The sequence below is a fragment of the Strix uralensis genome, chromosome 13 (genome assembly GCF_047716275.1).
Source record: "Strix uralensis isolate ZFMK-TIS-50842 chromosome 13, bStrUra1, whole genome shotgun sequence".
In the NCBI taxonomy this organism is placed as follows: Eukaryota; Metazoa; Chordata; class Aves; order Strigiformes; family Strigidae; genus Strix; species Strix uralensis.
In genome coordinates, this window is record NC_133984.1 from 6,777,797 (window position 1) to 6,798,753 (window position 20,957).

Sequence of the window (20,957 nt, forward strand, 5' to 3'; positions counted from 1 at the left end):
TTCCTGATTGTTTTGTCTTTCTTCAATGTCATTTAGCATAAACAGAAATCCATACTAAGTTTATTTCAAGGTACATGTTATTTTGTACACGTCTTAGCCTTAATCCTTTGAATTTATATATTGGCTAGTGATTTCATGGGGTACCTGGAGTGATAAAACTTGGGGCTTATTTACATTCTACAGATTATTAGTTTATGGTTCTGGATGCCAATGAGGCCAGTGTTACAATTCCTTTGGGAAGTCATTATCTTTCATATTGATGTCGATGGTCTGTTTGAATATGCTGCACTCTTCCTGAAATACAATATTCGCAGAAAAAAAATCAGATGGAAATTTACATTATGCTTAAATATGGGCATCTATAGAACCAGGATGACGTTTGATTTTTCTTCTTCAAAGCAATTATGCATGAGTTGCTCAAAATTTTTAAGATCTTTTTATGCAGGAGTTTGAAGCCATTTTGAGAATGGTGGATGTCAAAAATTACTGTAAATGTTATTAATATGGGTCAAAAGCAGCTCAAGAGAAATGCATATAGATGTGAGCATGCACAGAAAATTAGAAAGAAATTAGAAATTAAAATTTAATTTCACCTCTAAAATTTTGCAATGGAAAAATTTGTGTGTGCTTATGAATATGGCATATGCTACCTTCCAAGTAAACTGATATAATGAGGTAATTTGTCGGGGGGAAAAAAAAATATATTAGGCTCTGTGAAATCTGAGGTTGGGATAATTACAGGTGAAGAAAGGCAGAACAATTGGATTCTTTTCTCTTAAAAATAGGTTTCCTGGGGGCTATTTACTGAACAGTAACAAGTGGTAACTGGTAACCTTCAAAAAGCAGGTATTGTTAATTTTGAAAATACCTGTAATATTGTTTATCTCAGTGTAAGTGCTATGTAACACTATATTCATATATTTTATAGAACTTCCAGTGTTAAAAAGCATTTCTGAAACAATTAAGTAGTTGATCAACTAACTTTTTTGTTAGTATAAGGTTTGTTTGGGAATCAGATAACGAGGAGAGAATTGAATGTAGAAATATTGTGAAATGGAAGTTTATTTGACTGTAATGGCTGGACAAGTTTGGTGACTAAATTCTGTTTAAGTGGAATGGTTATGTTTTTCTGTGGTTGTAGTATCTCATTTCTAACAGAACGGTTAAGATGCTGCCTTCACGAGAGCAGTTTCCCAAATTAAGTAGGAAAGAATATCATGTTGATGAGTCTCTTTCTACTGCTGTATCCTTCCTGTAAAGCACACCCCTCCCCAGTTGTTTAGCAGTAGGATACGTAAAGTTAACTTCATAAATTAAATAGTGATCATTTGCCAATATATATCAAGATAGATCTTCCTATATGAAGTATTGAATAATGAAAAGTTATCACACTTCCACAAATGTTAGCGCAGTTTTGTACCCCAATACAATAGTTATACTTAAACGTAATTTAAAAGGCAATGTATGCTTCTAAAAAAAAAAAAAAAAAATCTCTAAGGCACCAAAGGACATTTATTTTAATGATAAAAGCCTATTTCTTCTCAGATGTAGAGATCTAATTAATCTAATTAACTTTGAACATTATGGCATTGATTTCAGTAATCCTTTGTTAGTTGCGTAGAAATTGCTGGTCATTGGTGAGTTGTGCAATCCACTGGTAGAAGATATAAAAAATTCTGAACATACTGCATTTCATCTTTTAAAAGTGCAGCAGAAAGAAAGATTCTGTTTCTGCACTTGTATCCAGAATATACATTTTTGTTGAAAGTAGAAATATGGCTGTGGTTTTTTTAGAGTTTGCCAGATGGGCAAGAAAGGTAAAAGTGTGACTTTGCAGGTCTGGAAATTTAGATTTTTAAACCTAAAGAGACATCATTCGGTGTCATATTCCATAAGGTGAGAGCTGTAATGTAACATTTGTCTTGAGAGTACAGAATGTTCAACTTTACCACATAAAAGGTGATTTTCAGTGAGCCATCAAAAGCTAAAACCAAAGTATCTCTTCAGACAATGAAATATTGTAGTAATGAGAAAACTATCAACTAGAAACAGCAGAAAATTCGGAGAACTGATAGTTGGTCTGTACCAGTGTAACAAAGCAAGCAACTGTATAAATGAGGAAATTTATATTCAGGGTTCGGCTTTACATTATAAATGAGTTCTGAAACTTTATGTGGTTTCTCCTAGCTTCTATATTTTTATTATATTTTGTAATAACTATTGTTTTGAGTGAAGTTTTCCATGGTTGCAGTAGAGCTAGTCAGTAGATTCCAGGTAGATTCTGTGACATATCAGGGTCAACAGTAAATTTCCTGTTGGAAACATGTTGGGCTACACATTTTAAATTTTAAAAGTTTTTATGTCTGTGTTATATTCAGATTCCATACTTGTCCAGTCCACCTGAAAGCAGTTAATTGTCATGGAAAGCAATGTAGGTTTCAGGACCACTTTGGAATCTGTGTAGAAAAGATTCAGAAACATGGACAAGTTACAGGTTGACATTTGCCATGGCATTTTTCTATCTACACGTTCTTAGTGGGAAAAGTCCTGAAATAGCATGCTTGATTTTCCAACCTCTATTGAAAAAAGGAAATTCACAAAAATGAAGCTTAATGAAGATCCTTTGAAGAAATATTTTTTTCTTTTTCATGTATTGTGAGGTATCATGCTAAGAAAAGAACTTCGTCAGTTTGGTCTAAACTAATTGCTTCCCTTTTTTTGAGATTAAATGTGTGATAAAAGTGAACATATACTGATAGGGCTGTCAGGAACAGGCCAAGAATTCTTCAAGCCGATTGATGAAACATAATTGACCTTCTATCATACGGGCATACACTTGGTTTTGCCCTAAAATAAAATGTATTTTTAAAAAGTTTTCTTTCTTGCAAACTCTGTAATAAGAAAAGGTTGGCTACAGAAGTTTTCTTCTAAAAAGTAGAAAGGCTCATATAAAGCAATCGCCATCTGACGAATGTTTTGTTATGTGTCACAGAGAGGTTTCTACCTATTTGGCTTTGTAATTGTCATCCCAACATGAATTTAAAATCAACATTGGTCACTTCTGGTTCTGGCACTGAAATCTGATATTTTCTGTGACATTAATTAGTACAATTGGCTAAAATTGTTTTAGGACTTGGAATAATTTAATTATAAATTGAATGAGGTCACTAGAAGATTAAGGAATAATAGTGTTGTGGTTTTAGCCCCAGCTGGCAACTAACCCCCACCCAGCCACTTGCTCACTCCACCCCAGGGGGATGGGGAGAGAACTGGAAGAGCAAAACTGAAAAAACTTGTGGTTGACATAAATAGGCAAAGCAAAAGCCGCGCACGCAAACAAAGCAAAACAAGGAACTCATCCACCGCTTCCCATGGCAGGCAGGTGCTCAGCCATCCCCAGGACAGCAGGGCTCCATAACATGTAGCAGTGACTTGGGAATACAAACACCATCACTTCGAACATCCACCACTTACTGCTTCTTCCCCCAGCTTTATATGCTGAGCGTGACACCGTATGGTCTGGGATATCCCTTGGGTCAGTTGGGATCAGCTGTCACAGCTGTGTCCCCTCCCAGCTCCTTGTGCACCCCCAGCCCACTCACTGGTGGGGTGAGAGGCAGAAAAGGCCTTGAGGCTGTGTAAGCACTGCTCAGCAGTAACAAAAACAGCCCTGAATTATCAACACTGTTTTCAGCACAAATCCAAAATGTAGCCCTATACTAGCTACTGTGAAGGAAATTAACTCTATCCCAGTCAAAACCAGCCCAAATAGGTTAAAAAAACCCAGGAAGAACATGGAAGAAATCCCCCTTCCTCAGAATGAGTTCGTAAGACTGGTTTCTTCCCTGAAATACTGGAAGAGTTCACAGAATCACAGAATCATCTAGGTGGGAAAGGACCTTGAAGATCATCTAGTCCAACCGTTAACCTAGCACTGACAGTTTCCAACTACACCATATCCCTAAGCGCTATAAGCAATTCTTAAAAGAAAATTATTTTCTAATGCTAAAAGCATTTATAATTTTGTGCTGCCTTATGTATCTGCTAATCACATAAATGAAAAGTTACCTTCAAACAGTAGTAGAGCTTGATTGCAGATGCATTTATTTGTTTAGGTATGAAATGGTCATTTTTCTTTCATTTTTTTGAGTTGAACAATCTTTTCCTTCTCAGATAGAGGCAATATCTTCCCAATTTTACTAAGTAATCCATGTTAAAGCCTCTTTTTTTAAGTTTAGTGAAAGTCATCCTTGCAAGGGGCATAAGTCCATTCAGAACGAGGCCCCGGGAGTAATGCTGATGCATTTCAATTAAATACATTCCTGCTGAAGTAGACCTTGACCATTGTGACATTTTCTGAAAATGAAAAAAGTGTGCATTTCAAAAAATTGTTTTCAATAACCTGCCAGTACAACAAAGCACATTTTTTTTCTCATTCTATTAACTTTATGTAAGGCTGAGATTAGGTTATCATAAAGTCAGCTTAATTGGTATGTAAGCAAGGATTTGGCTTGTTTTGTAAACTGACATGAGGTATAGGTTCACTTATCAGTCATACTGTCCTAACTTGTTCTCGTTTAATTAAAAAGTAAATAACAGTCATGAGACTGTATTCTAGTGCACAATGCCAAGGAAGACTGCTTCCTGAAGATATTTATTATGCATGCAAAATGAATTTAGCAAATGAATACAATGCAAATATACGAGGAGAACACAAAAGCACACTTTCCAAAAGACACTGAAAACTGACCTTTTAAAGTGAATATATTGCAATTAAAAATTCTGGTACTGATTATGAATAAAAAGTCATGTTTAAAAGTTTATACAGGACACACATTAGACGTGTGAAAAGTACTTAAAAGTTCAAAGCAAAACAGGGGATAGTGCAAGCTGTGAATAGAACTATAATTTTGAAACCTTTTGGAGAGGCAGGCAGGTAGACAGTATATGTGACCTAATGTGGTATTTAACTGGACTCTTCCAGTAAGAACCCAAATTTATGAAAAATTTCCTGGGAAGTTCCTGTAAACTTTTGCCCAAATGGCTGTGCAGTACTTTTTATTAGCTAGATTAGTTTACAGTTAGTGTATTTGTAATAATGAGTACAAGATGTTTTGCAAAGTACGTGTGGGTATTGCCTTTACTGGAAAATGATGGTGCACCAGTAAAATATATGAGTATTCCTATAGTAATCAGTGCAGACAAGTAAAAGGGAAGGCAGCAAAACACTCCAGAAACACAAGCGTGTTCCCAGGGCCTCTCAGAGCCTTAGCTGTGAACCTGAACTGAAGAAACCAAATAGGTAGGAGGTGGATCATGTTTTGGATGCATGGGCTGAGCTCTGTTTTGGCTGCAAGTGAAGCGCAGTTTCTGTAGTCCTAAATTATTCAAGTAACTTAAAAAGCATAAGCGATGTTGTTTTATTTACCATCAGTAATGCTACCCCAGTTCTTATATTTCATTTAAGTACAGTAGTTGTCTTGGGGTTTTTTTAGGTTCTAATCAAAATAGCCTTTTTTCTAGTGCAAACTGAAAAAGCAGTCATCATGAAGGTCCTGAAAAAATCTGCTAGAAGATGCTTATTCCCACCTTTTTGATAGATGATAATATGCTGAAAGCTGAGGAAAAACTCTGTGTAAGAGGCTAGAAAAAGAAACTGAAATTGGACTTGCCAAGTTTCTAGTTCTACCAATCTAAATTAGAAAGTTATGTTCCTGAATCCCTTCTCTAGTATGTACTGAACGTTTTGAGCTGGGAAAAATGTGACTGTTTATTTAGTGCATGGAAATATAGCTGACATTTGGAAGCAATGTTTAGATAAAACCTGTTCTAAATGTACTTTAAGACCTCACTTAAATTTACTCTGTCTTTGTATTTGGTAATGAGGGGAGGGGAAAGGAAGTTAAAGTATTTCAATACTTTTACTCACAAAAAGTGAGTAAAAAAAGGAAATTTGAATATTCAAAAAATTATTTTTAAAAATAGCTCCTAAGATGTAAGCTTGGCTTCAGGGAAATTGTTACTTGTCTTCTTGAAGAAGGTAAGGACCTATTTTTAGAGGAGAGAAACTAAAAACTCCCATGAAGTTGAAATCGTCAGAGCCAGCCACTACAACAGAAGAAAGTTCAAGAATGCCTACTGAAATTAGAGGCAACCCAAGAAGTTAAATATTCCCATCTTTATGTACAGTCTATGAAAGAGCTCTGATTTTATGTACATTTATCATTCATGGTTCAGGTTAGTCCCTAAACAGAGAAGCACTACCATGTTTTCTAGTGTGACCTTTCAGCAGTGCTCTTGTAATGGCAAGAATGACTTTAAAAGCCTCATAGGCTACAACAGGTTAAACACAGTTCAGTTTACAGTATGAAATTTTAGCAGCAGTTACTTAAAATAATAAAAAAAAAAAAAACAAAACAAAAAACTGTTCTCCTGACTCAACTGTAGCTTTTATTGCTCCTCAGGCTAGCAAAAGAATGATACTTCACCTGTATATTTTTTGTCAACTTTTATTTCCATTTTAACCATATGAGTTATAAATAGAAAAGAATATTATTTTGCATTTAATATCAGGAGGTATGGATGTTGGGGTCTCTTTTTGATGTTTAGATGAGATTTGTCAGGAAGTGATAAAGGAATGTAATATTGACAAAAAGGATTCTAAATCTAACTTAAGGGTCATATTTCATAAGGTGATAGCAAAGGAAAATATTTTATCTTCATCTCCATGTTGAAATGGTTCCTCTGTTTCAGAGTAAGTGTTGAAACAGAGAAAATGGCTCCAGAAGCAGGTGAAGGATTACATTTGCTCTGTGAAAAATAAGATAAAGTAAACATTCTTCATCATTCTCAAGTATTTGTTTTCTACCTTTATAACACACTCCTCATGGTTAATTTAGCAGTGTACAGATTATGCTAAAATAAATTACCTACCTATATGAGGAATCTTAGTTCTACGTCTATGTCAGATATAGTAATAATACAGTGCAAGAGCAGGCTGTTTCAAATAATAATTTTTAAAACTGAAGATAGTTTAATCTGTCTGCTGTGTTCCAGAGGTAGGTTAAATGTCAGCTCTATATACTTATTTGTGTTGGGTAAAAGACCTGATGTGCTTGATGAGCTTTATCTCTGGGCTGTGTTAACTGAACTATTTTTATGCAAATTCTTATACAGTGGATACAGGCAACATAAGGCATACAGAAGAGCAAAGCATCCTGATTTTTTTTAGTTTTTTTTTTAACATTTCCTATCTTAAGTACTTGCCAAAGAGAGATTTTCATGTAAGGAGGGTGACAATTAAGAAACTTAAATGTACATACAAAGAAGAAGTGAGACTCAGTGAAAACAAGACTTGTCTAAAAGCATGCTTGAAACTCTTATTTCTTCATGTATTATTATTTCTTTAAATTTTGATTTTTGTGTGTTACAGAGGGAGGCTTAAGGATTGTGAAATACTATTGCAGCAAATACTGCAATAGTATTTAACATGCAAAGGCACATTTATATTAATTTTACCTTTTTAGAAAATGTTTCTTTTTCTGCCTTGTTTCTAAATACTTAAAATTGTAAAGTTAATACTGTTGTTCCATCTCTATGTGCTGTTTGCCGATGGATAAAATATAAAGAATGGCTTGAATTTGGGACAGGTTATCTATCTTTAGAAAGCTGAAGTTTAAAAATGAAGTTCTGAAAATAGATTGTGTTCTGTTTCTATCTGATACTTATTTCTTTGGGAAGTACTTTACATTAGAATTAAACCACTAATTGATTGTAAAGTTTTGAATTCAGTGTGTTACATGATGAAGAATTAAGACAGACTAGTCATGCCTGATTGTACACTTTCTAATATATTTTTGACTTGATAAATATTCTAAACAAACAGTTATTGTTTGGAAGGACAGTTTTCCTCATAAATCTAAAGGTCATATCTGCACTGGAAGACATTTCAAAATAAAAACACTTGCTCAAAAGTAAAGGCTTCGTTCACAACTACTTCTTCATGCTGTAATTTATGCAGTAGGCTAAGTGCCTCTAATTGGTTTCTTGCATTCTCATTGCCTGTGTTATCACGTAACCTTTTTAAATGTATGCCATCAACAAGGAGTTACAGATTGATGCCTTAGGTAGAGTGGATTGAAAAGATCATGTGATTTACACTCCTGTTACTGCCTGTGCTATATCACATAATTCCTTTCAGAATTTTTTTGCTTAATCCTTAAAGTCCCTAGACTACTTCTTCCCAGTCTTGTTTGGAAATGCATTCTAGAACATAATTTTTGATTATGAACGTACTTCCACTAACTCAGCCTAAATGTTTTCATGTTTGCTGCTGTACCAAAACATCTGTCTCTTGGGGAAGTTATCTGTTGGGGTGAGTTTTTCCTCTCTTGAGACTTGACAGATTCTCAGCACAGGAGGTGGTTGTCATACCTCTTTTCAGTGACATCTTTATGTAGTCTAAAGAAATTATGCTGCCTTAGGCATTTCTTGTTAGAATCCACTCCCCCCGGTTATGGTAAAAGCTTTTCCAGTTGCGATTTGTCTTCTGTGAATGCAGTAATCAAGCTTGTATACCACTACCACTGGAAATAGAGTATGTTGATTTTTTAACACACTGATCAGATTGGTAATTCCTCATTGTTTCTTTGGTCATCTCTTTATATTGGAGCTCTTGGTCATTCCCCAGTGAAGAGATGCTGGATTACACCTGAAGTTATACATGCTCATTCTACTTTTGTTACTTTCATTTATTTCATTATTCCAAATCTTATGCTTGTTCAGTGGTATCTTCCAAAATGTTAGTATTTCAGGTTTGTATGTCATCTATTATGGCAAATTCACTAATTAGGTTTTCAGCAATATTCAGCTATTTTGCTTTCAAATGTTAAAACTTCCTATCTATAAACAAACTTTTGTTGTTACTTAGCCAGATATTTTACTAATGATCATATTTTGCACCTTTCACTAATGAATTAAGCAGCCATTATATGAAATGTTGAAGACCAGATAAATGAGAGAACTTTTGTAGCCAGATAAAGTTGCATTAACAGAAACCATAAACCATGAATTTAGTCTAATACCTTTGGCAGGACTGTGCTCTTATACTCTTGTGTTCTGCTGACTTCAAAACAGGTGAAGACTATGGTACTTTTTTTTTTCCTGAGCTAAAGTTTTGGGGTTTTTTATAAACAAAATTCTACATTTGCTGTTCTCAAATAATAATAATAATAATAGTAGGTATTTGGAATTTGAAATGGCATGATAATTTTGTAGAGATTCACAATTTGCTTCCACATTGGCTGAGAGAACTTTGTTAGCTGATTTGGCATTACCTATCCGTGGTCATTTATCTGTCTTTGTTCCAAAGGGGTAGTACTATTTGTGTGCATTAACACTGAAGTGAAAAGTTCACACATTTAACTGTGTTGAGATTTTTATACGTCTCTAGCAGCAGTCACTGTTGTTTGTAATACAGGGTTTCCCCCCTCACCCCCCCACCCCACCACCCTTTTGTACATTCAAATCTTCAGTTTCTGAATTAATTTCTTATGGTTTATCAAAGGTCTCCTTTTTTGAAATTGGCAGTCTAGTTCCAGAGTACTAATGTTTAGAATGTCATTTAACATAAAAACCTGAACATAAATACTAAATGCTTATTAAGACCAGTTCATCTGAAGTCTGCTATTTATAAGAGCAAAGTGTAAAATCCAGAGTATTGCCTTTATACACAGCAAATTCCTTTATAGATGCATGACATAACTAATCCTCAGCATGGATGGAGTTTATGCCAGTCTTTTTCATATACATTGTCACATTGTGGCCTACTCTAATCCCTTTTTCTTCTTCTCTTTTTCTGTTTGTTTCCTGTAACTGGTCAAAAATTATGAAAAGTTTAGGTATCTCGATATTAAGATTGCTTGCTCATCTCAAATGTGATTTCTACTTACTCATTGTAATTTTTTTTTCTGTCTGTGCCTCTCAGCTTGCTTGGGGCTCTTCAACAGTGTAAGAAGCAATAATATTGTTCTATGGAAGAAGAAAGGTTTTTTTGTCTTCATTATTAATGTTATAAGTAGTCAAAATCTGTTGACTAACACTGGTCTAAATTGTGGGACATCCAAGAGGATGAGTCTTACTGTAACCTCCTAAAAACGCACCCATTTTCAGAACAGACTGTATATGCTAAACCAAATCTGCAATAGAATATTAATGTGAAATCCAAATTAAAACAAATCGGGCTTGTAGTTAAACGCATCAATTAATGATTAAGAATTTTTTTGTCTTCTCAGTTTTGTTTAATACCTGTAGTGCATCTGGTTCTTTGCTAAGGCTGATCAAAGCCTTATAGAACTGGTCATAAGAGGGAAAGAGCTTGCAAATTTTTTTGCATTCATGTATCCATTTGCTGTCTCTTTACTGCTTGGGACCAACTTGGAAAAAAAAGAATGAGGAAGAAAATTATCATTCCAGTGAAACCCCTATCCTTGTGTACAATGGAAGATATCTAAAATGGAAATAAAATACATAATCCTTATTTCCACTGACAATTTCTGTTGGAAATAAGTTTCTCAGTTTAGAAACTTCTGGTAGGTTTTGTCTTTGTTTCTGATTTGTGTCTACAAGTTGGTAGTAAAACAAACAAACAAGGAAAAAAAAAAAAAAGTTAACCAAGGAGATAGCTGGCAATGTTTGAAGTACCTCAGCAAGAACTGTGGGGAAAGGCTGAAATTTCTGTTGAATTTTATTTATAATTTTAATGAAGCCTCACTGAAAATGAAGTTCTTTGTCCAGTTACCACTTAATCACCTGATGACATTGATTAAGATGCAGTGCTGAGATCAAACCTAGTAAAAATTTTACTCTGAGGAATTAAAAAATCTTATCACTATGTCTACACTTTCCTTAATTCATCTGTCTTTATATTTTGATATTCCAAAAATAGGGTGTTTTTTAGCAGTTGCAGTAATTAGTGAGTAGCACACTCAGCAAAAATGGAAGTGGAAAGCTGCATAAACATTTATGAAGTATTGAAGGATTTTTGTCTTTTTGAATAAACTCTGCCAACTAATTTTTAATGGAAATCAAACAATATTGTAATTTTTTTGCACATAAAATATTAAAATATTCTAACACTTTAATTCTATGTATTACAGTCACATTCATTAAAAATTTCAGACCAACTTGATGTGTATTAGTTTGGACAAAGTGTTTTCACAGACCTTTGATTTAGAAAATAAATTTAATACAGAGCCAACAATAAATCAATGAGTAAGCATGTGTAGGATAAGGAACACAAAGAAAATAATTGTTGTATGCTTTAGACAAGATTCTTGTCTATTTGTATATTTGAGTGTGAATACAGAGAAGCTAATTTACTTATTTTGCAGGAGCTTAGTTTTTTAAGGGTTTTAGATGGAAAGTAATTAAAAGTGGTATTTCAGAGTCTTCTGCTGGTTGCTACTCTTGCTCTGCTCCTTTCATCTCACACTGAAGATAACTTTATGTATGTGTTGTATATTCTACATAATGGTTTAAATTACGTTGATGTATAATTTAAATTTATCAAGATGTATAATTTAAATTTATCAAGTAGTTACACTGATGATCATGATGTGGAAATTTGAACCAGGTACTGTTTTAGGATTGGCGTGCTCTTCTATCAGATCTGGATTTAGTCTAATAAATCTAAATGTAATAGAGAACCAGGGCAGAGTACCTTTTGCATTAATAAGCTGCTTTTAAACTTGAACATTTGAGAGCTTGAATGTGCATTTAACCTCCTACACTTTGTGTGAGTCAGAAGTGCTTTACTGTAATATAAATCTTTTGCATAAAGTAATTATCTTCCCACTCTGATGGGGAAATTTATATTAACTTTAAGTCTGAGAGATGTGAATAAAATGTCCACCTACCTGCTGAGTCTAGTCTGTATTTTAGTTTTTGGTTATAACACAGACATGTGAACAGGAAAAGAGGCATTCATCAATAGTTTTGTAACATTGCAGTACTTTGACCCCAATTTCTCATGCTGTTTGAATGTTGCTATCAACTGTTATTAACAGACTGAAATGCAAAGGAAGTTACTTCCTTTTTACATATTTAAGTCTTTTAATCTTTCTACCCAGATTTCCATAATGCACCATGAAGTCCAGCAATTGAAATGCTATAGGTTAACTTGGATATGAAAAAAACGAGAGAAAGTTTTAGCAGAACTGGAATTGAGCTTTAAAGAAATGTTATGCCACCTGCTTTCACTGCATGATTCTCTCCTCATTGCTCTTACCTTAAGATCATCCATGGTATACTGTTACGTGTGTAGCATATGGCGTATGTATCCTCACATGTCGTATAGATTTTTTCAAGGATTTAATGCATCATGAAGACAGCATAAAATACTTGTACTACAGTATTTAAATTTGTGCCATTCAGTTTCATCAGATTTTCCATATGCGTTGATTAAATCAAAAGGAGATGACCTGTTTCTACTTCAGGAACATCTTAAAAGAATTTAGTAGTGAAACAGCAGTCATTCACCAGCAGCTGTCTATCTGCATGCTGAAGATATCAATAATGCACAAGATAACATCTCTAAGTTGAAAGACCAGTAGGACTGGCATCAATTTGCTTAATAGATCATCATACACAAACTAGACAGTGATACCTGAAGCACTGACAGCATCCATTACATTAAAATGTATGTGTGTCTTATTTGGAAGCGTTATGTAAACTTGACAACACTTTTACTTCTTTTCTTTCTGAAGTCTGATTTCAATTGCACTGAGATAAATATTATTTTTCTCCTTTTCTCAGAGGGTGATGAGACAGGAGTGATGGATAGTCTGCTTGAGGCCTTGCAGTCAGGGGCAGCATTCAGAGATCGCAGGAAACGAACACCGAGAGTACAAGGTAAGATGCTTTATAAAAACTTTTAGTTATAAACTGAGTGGGGAAAAGTTGTTTTGCAAAGATTTACCAACAGTTTTCACTGAAAACCATTGAGCTACTGTTGGTTATTGAGCTTCTGTGAAAACTCTTTGTGATCACAGATTCTTAACTTGTCGCTCTATCTGCAGATAACTACGTGCTCTAAGACATGGCAAGGGTTCCTGTTGTGTTTGAAATAGCATTTAAAACATTGCTGCAAGAAGTATATTTATCTTAATCTTTAAAACCATAAGTACAATTAATTTCTTGTCAGTGGTGATATGAAAAATGCTAGCTTCTTACACCAATAAGACTTGAGGCATACAGCTGATAGTCTTTTTCAAGCACTGGTCTTAGATACATTCTGGTTTGGTTGGAAGTTATAGTGTGTGTAGTCATAAAATCGAATTACAATGAAGTAGTTTCACTTTCTTGAGGAACACAATAGTATTATACTGAATTGCATATGGTTTAGGTGTTTAGTCTGAGCAATTATTCCTTCCTGGAAAGTTGATTTTGAGAGAATCTGAGAAGGCTAAGCAACTGCAGTGTTTCTTCTATTCATTTTTCTGCTTATGGTATGCCAGTTACATACAGTTTGTGAACTGCTTTTAATCTGCATTTACTTTTCATCAGAGCTCAGTGTAGTATACTGTATTTTGCAATTTTTTATTTAAAACATGTCTTACAGTAAAAAATACAGTCTTCAAAAATTTACAGTTAAAAAATTGTAGTTATTTGACGTAAAATCAAAAGCTTATGTTGGGTATGTGCTGCTAAAGGTTTGGCAAAATGGAGTCGTCTTGTTTTATAAGCAAGCCATGTTTATCCATGTAATCCTCAATGAGCTAGGGTTAGATTCAGTTGGCTGGTTATTTTTTTTGAGAAACAGAAGAGTGAAGGCAAATTCTACTACCTTTTTTAATTTAGCTAGCAAAGATGCTATATAATTATTTTCAATTTGCCATATGCTTGATCTTGTGGAAAAGATTAAAATGTTACATAATGTGTTCATACTAAGAAATGAATTCTGCTACAATTCCAGTATATTCTTAATTCAGAGCTTGTTTCATATCTCAGATAAGAACTGAAAGAACTCCTTGATCAAAATGTGGTTTTTTCCATATCTTGAGAAATATCAATGTGAGAGATGGTCTCTCTGTGTTGTGGCTTGAGGAGAGATTTGTCACCCAGTGGTGACAAAGAAAAGCTTCCCAGGGACCAGAGGAGATTGCACAAAATCTGCTGCAGCTGGGAAAGCCAATGAGATGACTGAATGCGGGTCCAAAACCAGTGGTTCCTCTGCAACAATAGGAGGCTAAGTTAATTAAAAATCCATTTTATTTCTCTTCTGTTTCATATAGTCACTTTGACTTCTGTGTGTTTGAAATTTCATTGTGTCAGTTGATATTCTAGTGGGGTCTGGCTTTTAAATTTAAGGTGTTGATTGACTTTTCAGAACTTATTGTGAGAAAAGGTCTAGGTAATCCATTTCCAAGCTCTGGCCAACTGTAAGTCTTCTCATAAGTGGATAAGACGATTATGTAAAGTTTTCAGGGGGTAGCTAAAAATTTAGACAAGAGGCAATAAATGTTAGTCTCAGTCAATCTAGTGAGAAGAAAAAAAGATTTTTGCTTACTTTTTGCAGTTTTGTTAATTAATTGGTAACAGGTAACCCCTACAGAAAGCCTAAAACCAAAACTAAAAAAACACAAACAAGAAAATGCCCCCAAAAAGGCTCAGCCATACAGTAGGTTCATTTGTGTACATTTTCATATAAGTGCTCTAGATCTGTCTTGTTGCAAACTTGCTTATTCTATTTGCATCTACTCAGGGTGAACGTAAAACTATAGAAGGTTACAATCCTCTCAATGGTTACAATCAGTAGACCATGAAAATTTGGCTTCTGTTGTGTTTTCTTCCAGTGGTTTCACAGAGTAAATTTAAATCAAAGGAGCAAACTGTAGCATCTCTACCAATGGCATTCTTGTCCAGTTTGTCTCAAAAGAAAAGAACCCACAACTTTCTAAAAGAAAAGCCCCTGCAATGACCTGCATTCCCTGCTAGCTTTAGGGGAGCATGTGGGACCTAGGAGGGATCATTTCATGTGGGTAACAGAGCTCCAATTACTGCAGGCCTACAGCTACCCTAGAAGAGTGTCGTTCTACCAGACAGACCTGTTCAATTAACCTTTTGTACAGAGGTCACTGGTGTACGTTGTCGCATATGTTTGTGTTTACGTGGGCATGTCTTCAAAATATTTAAAGAGTAAGAGACAGACTGAGGGGTAAGAGGTGGAGATCAGGAGGGAATGGTGCTCTGTTCATTAAGAATGGCAGCCCTACACAGCAGGAGGACGACTCAATACTGCAGTTCTCCTGCTGGGCAAAAAAATTTTGGTGAAATGTACAGGCAGGTTTGGGAAAGAAAAACTAATTTAAAATGTTATTTGTATTTGTTTGCTAAGCTTGTAAATGAAAGGCTACACTTTAATGGGTTGCATTATAACTATAGACTTTTCCAGTAAAAATCTTTTTGTTATCAGGTCATGGAAGTAAAAATAAAAAATTCCTGTCGTCCTCCCCTAGTTTCTGATTTCATTGTACTCTTGAGTCTACATAACAAGAAATACATTTCAACGTAAAAAAAGTTTCTGTGTATTTTTCTCTCCTACGCTTATTACTGCAAATTTACTGTCTCTAGGTGCTGGATTTTAAGTATAGAGATTGTCCTTTCAGTAGATTGCTTTGCTTATAGAGACTATAAAATAATAATTAGAAATCAGTTTCTAGAAATGCTTCTTCCTCTTCCAAAAATATACTTTCCTTTTTGCAAGTTTTCTAATACTGGAGAGAGAGTATAATAGAGAACAGCATTAGGTGGCATTCATCACAGGATACCAGTTTAAAATGTGTGTCCAGCACTACTGTTGCACCAATTATCCCTAACCTTTTTTTCTGGCCTTGGGGTATGCTATTATTAAAGAAGACTGATTGAGGAATATTTTCTCTCTAGTATTAGTTTAAGGAAATTTCTGCACAGAGCTAACTACTCTGTTAGAGTTCTTTCTGTTAAGCTACTAAGTCTTTTGCCATGGAATTTAAGTTAATTTTTTTCAGAAATGTTAATAACTAATGCCCTTTCCTATACATCCAAACTATTGCAACTGCAGTGATAATATGTGCCATTATTTCTGTAGTCTTTCACTAACAGGAAAGCATAGCTATAAGGAACATACATGCAGGTTCTTTCTACTTTAGATTTCAGTGTGAAGTGTATTTATCAAGTATTTAATGCGGTCTGTTAGTACACATATTTTGGGTTATTTTTTAATCCATCCATCAAAATCAGTGCAGTGAGATACACAGTAGCCATGATTTAGGAACTTTTGAATTTGATATTTTTGTGAGTTACTACACTCTCATTACTATTTCCATATTAGCAGTACACCTTGAGAGTGGAAGAGAAAGAATGAACCAACCACCCTTGTTCAGTTTTAACATCTAATTTGAATGTTTTATGCAAGCCATCTGAAGTGCTGCCACCACTTGTTTAACTTCTGTAAGATAAAAAGGAGTTGAGGCAATGGATTATTACTACTTTTTTATGATTTGATAATTTTCAGATGGTGTTCAGACACTTCCTTTAATTTAAAATATGTTTTTAAAAAGAATTTTTAAAAAGTAGGTGCATATTTTGCATTAAAGTTCCATCAGAATTCTAATAAAAAGGTTATAGTTTTAGGTATTTTGTGTCTTCAGCTTGAATACATAGCTATGCTTAAAGTTAAAGGCAGACTTCTGTGTTTACCTTTGCATTGATTATATTAAATAAATTCTTGAAAGTTAGGTTTCTGGGTGCACAGTCCTTATTTACCTAAAACTCATTCAGATATCTGCAGCAAAGCATATCTGCTTTACTGAAAGCATTGCAAATCATTTTGTATATAGCAGTTTCGTAAATAAACTGATACTTGACATGCTTACATCTGTCTGTGAATGGATGAGAAGATTATCAGTGTTAAAATCAAAAAATGTGGTAGGTGCACTTCCAACATCATAATTTGTGCTCAACTAAAATGGTGTTTGAGTAGCCTTGTTTGCTGTCTTTCAGTTGAACTGTGTGTCATTGTCTTTATCATTAAGTATCTGTTATAAAATTAGAAATATCCGTAATGGACTATAAAAATATTAGTCTCAAGTTCAAAAAAAGGTATTCATTTTAAATGTATTTGGTCATCTTTTTAAACATCCCATGGTAAAGAATTAACATTCCTATTGTTATGTTCAGCTAGCATCTCATAATTTTTTATTTTACATTAAGATGCTGAGTATTTAAAAGCATGTTTGCTACCTCAGTTATACAAGGGACGGTTTTTTTGCTTACAGTCAGGAATCATGGACTAATGAGACTTACACATATGATCTAAGTGCTTCAGAATTATCACAACTATAATAGCAAGAGCTAAACAAGGATCACCAATAATAAATTTACTGGTTTTGCCATCAAGGCATTATTGTGAGATTTAAGTTTGCTTTTATTTCTAAATATAAATATGGGTTGTATAAGGAAAATCTATTCATGGTACCATTCAAATTGAGTCTTAGCAAATTACCTTAGTCCAGAGAGCTCCATAAACAGTCCCAAAGCTATTTAAAAATAGGTATTTGTGGTGTAATCTGTTTTTACTGTGTATGCATTTTGGCTTATGGTTTTTGTAATTAAAGGAGTAATATTAGATAATATATTATTCTGGTGGCTTAGTATGAAAGCAACAGCTGTAGTATGCAGAGGTTTTATTGGCATTTCAGAGGAATTCTGCTTACAAGCAGGGTGAACAATAAGCGGTGAAAAAGGGAGAGAAAAAGGAACTAAAGCAGACTTTAACGTCCAGCCTGCTTAGACTGGATTCTCCAGGTTTTCAGATGGAAAACATACCATCCAGGTAGTGAAAAGGCTCTGAAAACACCTCATGACCAATAAGTGTCTGAATGTAAAGACAAGAATTCAGGAGTTGTATACGTTTGGATAATTCTTTTCACCTGTGTTATTGTGTTAATTACAGTTCTCTGGAGCACGGACTGAAGATTGATTAGTTTTCTTTCAAGTTGATTCTCTGATCTTGGTATGCATGAGATTGTTCACATGTTGATGAATAGCGTGTAAAGTACTTAACGTTTGGTAAACTAGACAGACATAGAGAAGTGGTATGGTGAACTCTAGACTTTGTATGTATTGCTGCAGCTTTGTTTAAGTTGTTACTTGCCATTTAATTTTTTTTTTGAGACGATTTTTACTTGAATAAATGAAAATATGCCATGAAATGGCAATGACATACATTCTGAAAAATGTCCTTCAAAAAGATGGTGCGATATAATTCTCACTAATTACATTTGAGTTTGTCATTCATCTAAAGCATTTAATAACTTACACAGGCTACAGAAACTTATGTGCCCCATGATTCTATTAGTGTAAGCGCTTCAAAATGCGTTTCAGCATAGTACGAAAGGTATTCCCTATAACTTCTTCTGGAAAATCATTATGTAAAATTTTACACTGAAAGTATCAAAATATTTGTTCAAGTTTTAGCATTTTAAAAAGTCAAGACTAATGTTACTTTACTCATCAAATTGTCCTAAGATCTCAAAATATAATTTTTTGTGACTTAAGACGTAGCTGAGTGCCTGTTTCCATTTGAAATAAAAACACATTCATGATGACGAGAATTACATGAAAGTGCTGAGGATTATTCTGCAGCCCCATGACATCTGTGAATTGCATCATATAACACCTGAGCTTATGCCAGCCAGTTGCAGAACTGTGCCAGTTGCTTCAGACATGGACACTGACTGTTATTCCTTTTAAAGTAGCTTTTGTCTGTTTCATCATAGGGCTCGGCAGGTACCTGGAACAGTTATAGAGTTCATACAGAGGGTGTATTATGGGGTTTCTTTTTCTGAGAGTTGACTTGGCACAGTTGAGTCTGAAGCTCTTAAAAGCCTTTAGAATTCCAAAAGCCTTTTTGAATGTCCTATTTTGTGAAATAGATTTTTACAACTAAAACACAGCTTTTCTGAGAACCAGAAAATTGTTCATAGTAACCAGCCTCTCAAAAAGAGTAATCCAGAAGGAGGCTGCCAAGTTCACGTGGTGGAATTTTGTATGAGTTGGAAGTCACCCACAGTTCTGATTTATTTTTTTTTTAAATTCACACTGAATCTGAAAACTGTTCTATTTTACTGAGGTATGTCTTGCTAGGTGTTAAGGCTTTCTAGAGATGGATAGCTCAGTTTTGGCTACATCTGTATGCAATAGCTGAAGTTAGAGAAGCTACTCTTGCACACAGAGAAAGGATATTCATGCATTCATTTACCAACTACATGAGTAGTAATAAATGATATGCAAGGCTAACTTAATTTGCATTTGGACATTTGAATTTTCTTTGTCAGCACCGATGCTGTTATCATGCAGTTATTGCAAAACACTTCTGTTTGAAAAATTTTCTACCGCAGTACTGTTTACTGAGGTAATGCACATTGGCTTTAATATTTTAATATATGTATACATAATGAATGTAAAGGAAAGGAAAGAGATGAAAATCACTGTTGCAGTGTATGACTTGGTAGCAGATGAATTTAACTGACATTAGGTCAAAATGGTTATTTTGCAGATAGGGATCCTTTCTGTTCCATCCTGTTCTAGCCCTGTAATGTAGAATTGACAGTCCTCTAACCTCAGCACGGAGAGACTGTCCCAGGTTTTTTACTAGTGGTTGTCATCTTCACTGTAACAGTTTAGTCTACTTTCTACAAAGACAGTATTCACCCTATGGGTTATGATGTAACAGAACAAATAATGGAAATTCTAATTTTCTTGTTGCATTATCAGGAGAAAATGAGATTCTCTTCTCAGCATACCCAAAATAATAGTGTTTAGTTACAAAGTACTGATATCATCTTAGCAGTAGACACATATTAGTAGTTAGGCCGTTATGTGATTGTGTGAGAAGCCAGAATCTCAGTTGCTATATATTGCCATAATTCCTTTTACTTTACTGATGGTTTTAGTTTAATAGTCTGTGACAGGTTAAATTAAGGATCTAAGCCAGGGTGCCCAGTGACAGAGGGACAAGTAGAGGCCAGCAGTCCCTGTTGGATGGAGAAAGAGGCTAAAAAGATTTCTAAAAATGATAGAAAAGCTCTGCCAAAAGAAAGAGGTAGGAGGATACTACATATGGACTTGACAATGTAACCTGCTAACTTGGCTTTTTTTTAATACAGTCTTCTCTATTTACTTTTATAGTTTAAGTCCCTGAATCTCAAAAAAAGTCAAGGTGATTTGAACGTACTGTACCATCTTTGTCTTAGCCACTTTCTCCAGCAACTTGTTCATACAGTTTTACAGTACTTTATCTGACGTGCTTTTGCCCTGAAACCATAGTCTTTTATTTTTCAGTTACAGTATATCCTCAATGTTTTAAACTCCTTATTTGGGGGAAGGTTTGTTAACAGCAGTCCAATGGATTCCTGCCCCTCCCTCTTGTGTTTTATTCTGATGCTAAAGTGATGGGTTTAAAAGAGGGTATTGGTGGTATTACTGTGTATTCATTGTGTTGTCTTTATCTGAAAATCTGAAAGCTCCTTACGGCACTACTCCCCCTTCCATCATTTAACAGATGAGTAAACAAATGCTGTAGTTCCATCCTCTTTCAAAACTAGCACACCCTAGCACTGGTGCTGAAAGAGCAGTCCTGCTCTGGCAGCTTATCTTGTTGTTAAGATTGTAAGAAATTCAGTGATTCAGTTTCACTTCATGGCTAGCCCAAACCTTTGTTTGATTCTCTAGAGGGTCTGTTCTTCATGCAGCACACTGTATGTAAGTCCAGAGTCTATTGCGGGCTGAACAGCCAGCCAGTCTGAAGCCAGCCAACTCCTAGTTTTCTAAATGCTCTTTGGATTTGGCTAAGGCAGTGCTGATCCCTGCTCAGTGGAGATCTTCGGAGGCTCTGAAACACTGCACTAACGCAACTA

At 34.8% G+C, this 20,957-nt stretch overlaps 1 protein-coding gene across 7 annotated transcripts in view; it reads left to right on the plus strand.

Moving 5' to 3' along the window:
• DIAPH2 (diaphanous related formin 2) overlaps positions 1-20,957 on the plus strand; it is a 247,801-nt gene that overhangs the window by 168,878 nt on the left and 57,966 nt on the right. For 6 of the 7 annotated variants that reach the window (XR_012630786.1, XM_074883124.1, XM_074883127.1 and 3 more), the window contains one exon: positions 12,814-12,909. Coding sequence is in view for 6 of the 7 variants with exons in the window: in XM_074883124.1 (XP_074739225.1) it covers positions 12,814-12,909 (96 nt within the window). In the remaining variant the exon portion in view is untranslated. Of the gene's footprint in view, positions 1-12,813; positions 12,910-17,992; positions 18,072-20,957 lie in introns of those variants that run through there. The other variant, XM_074883130.1, reaches the window with a different exon arrangement.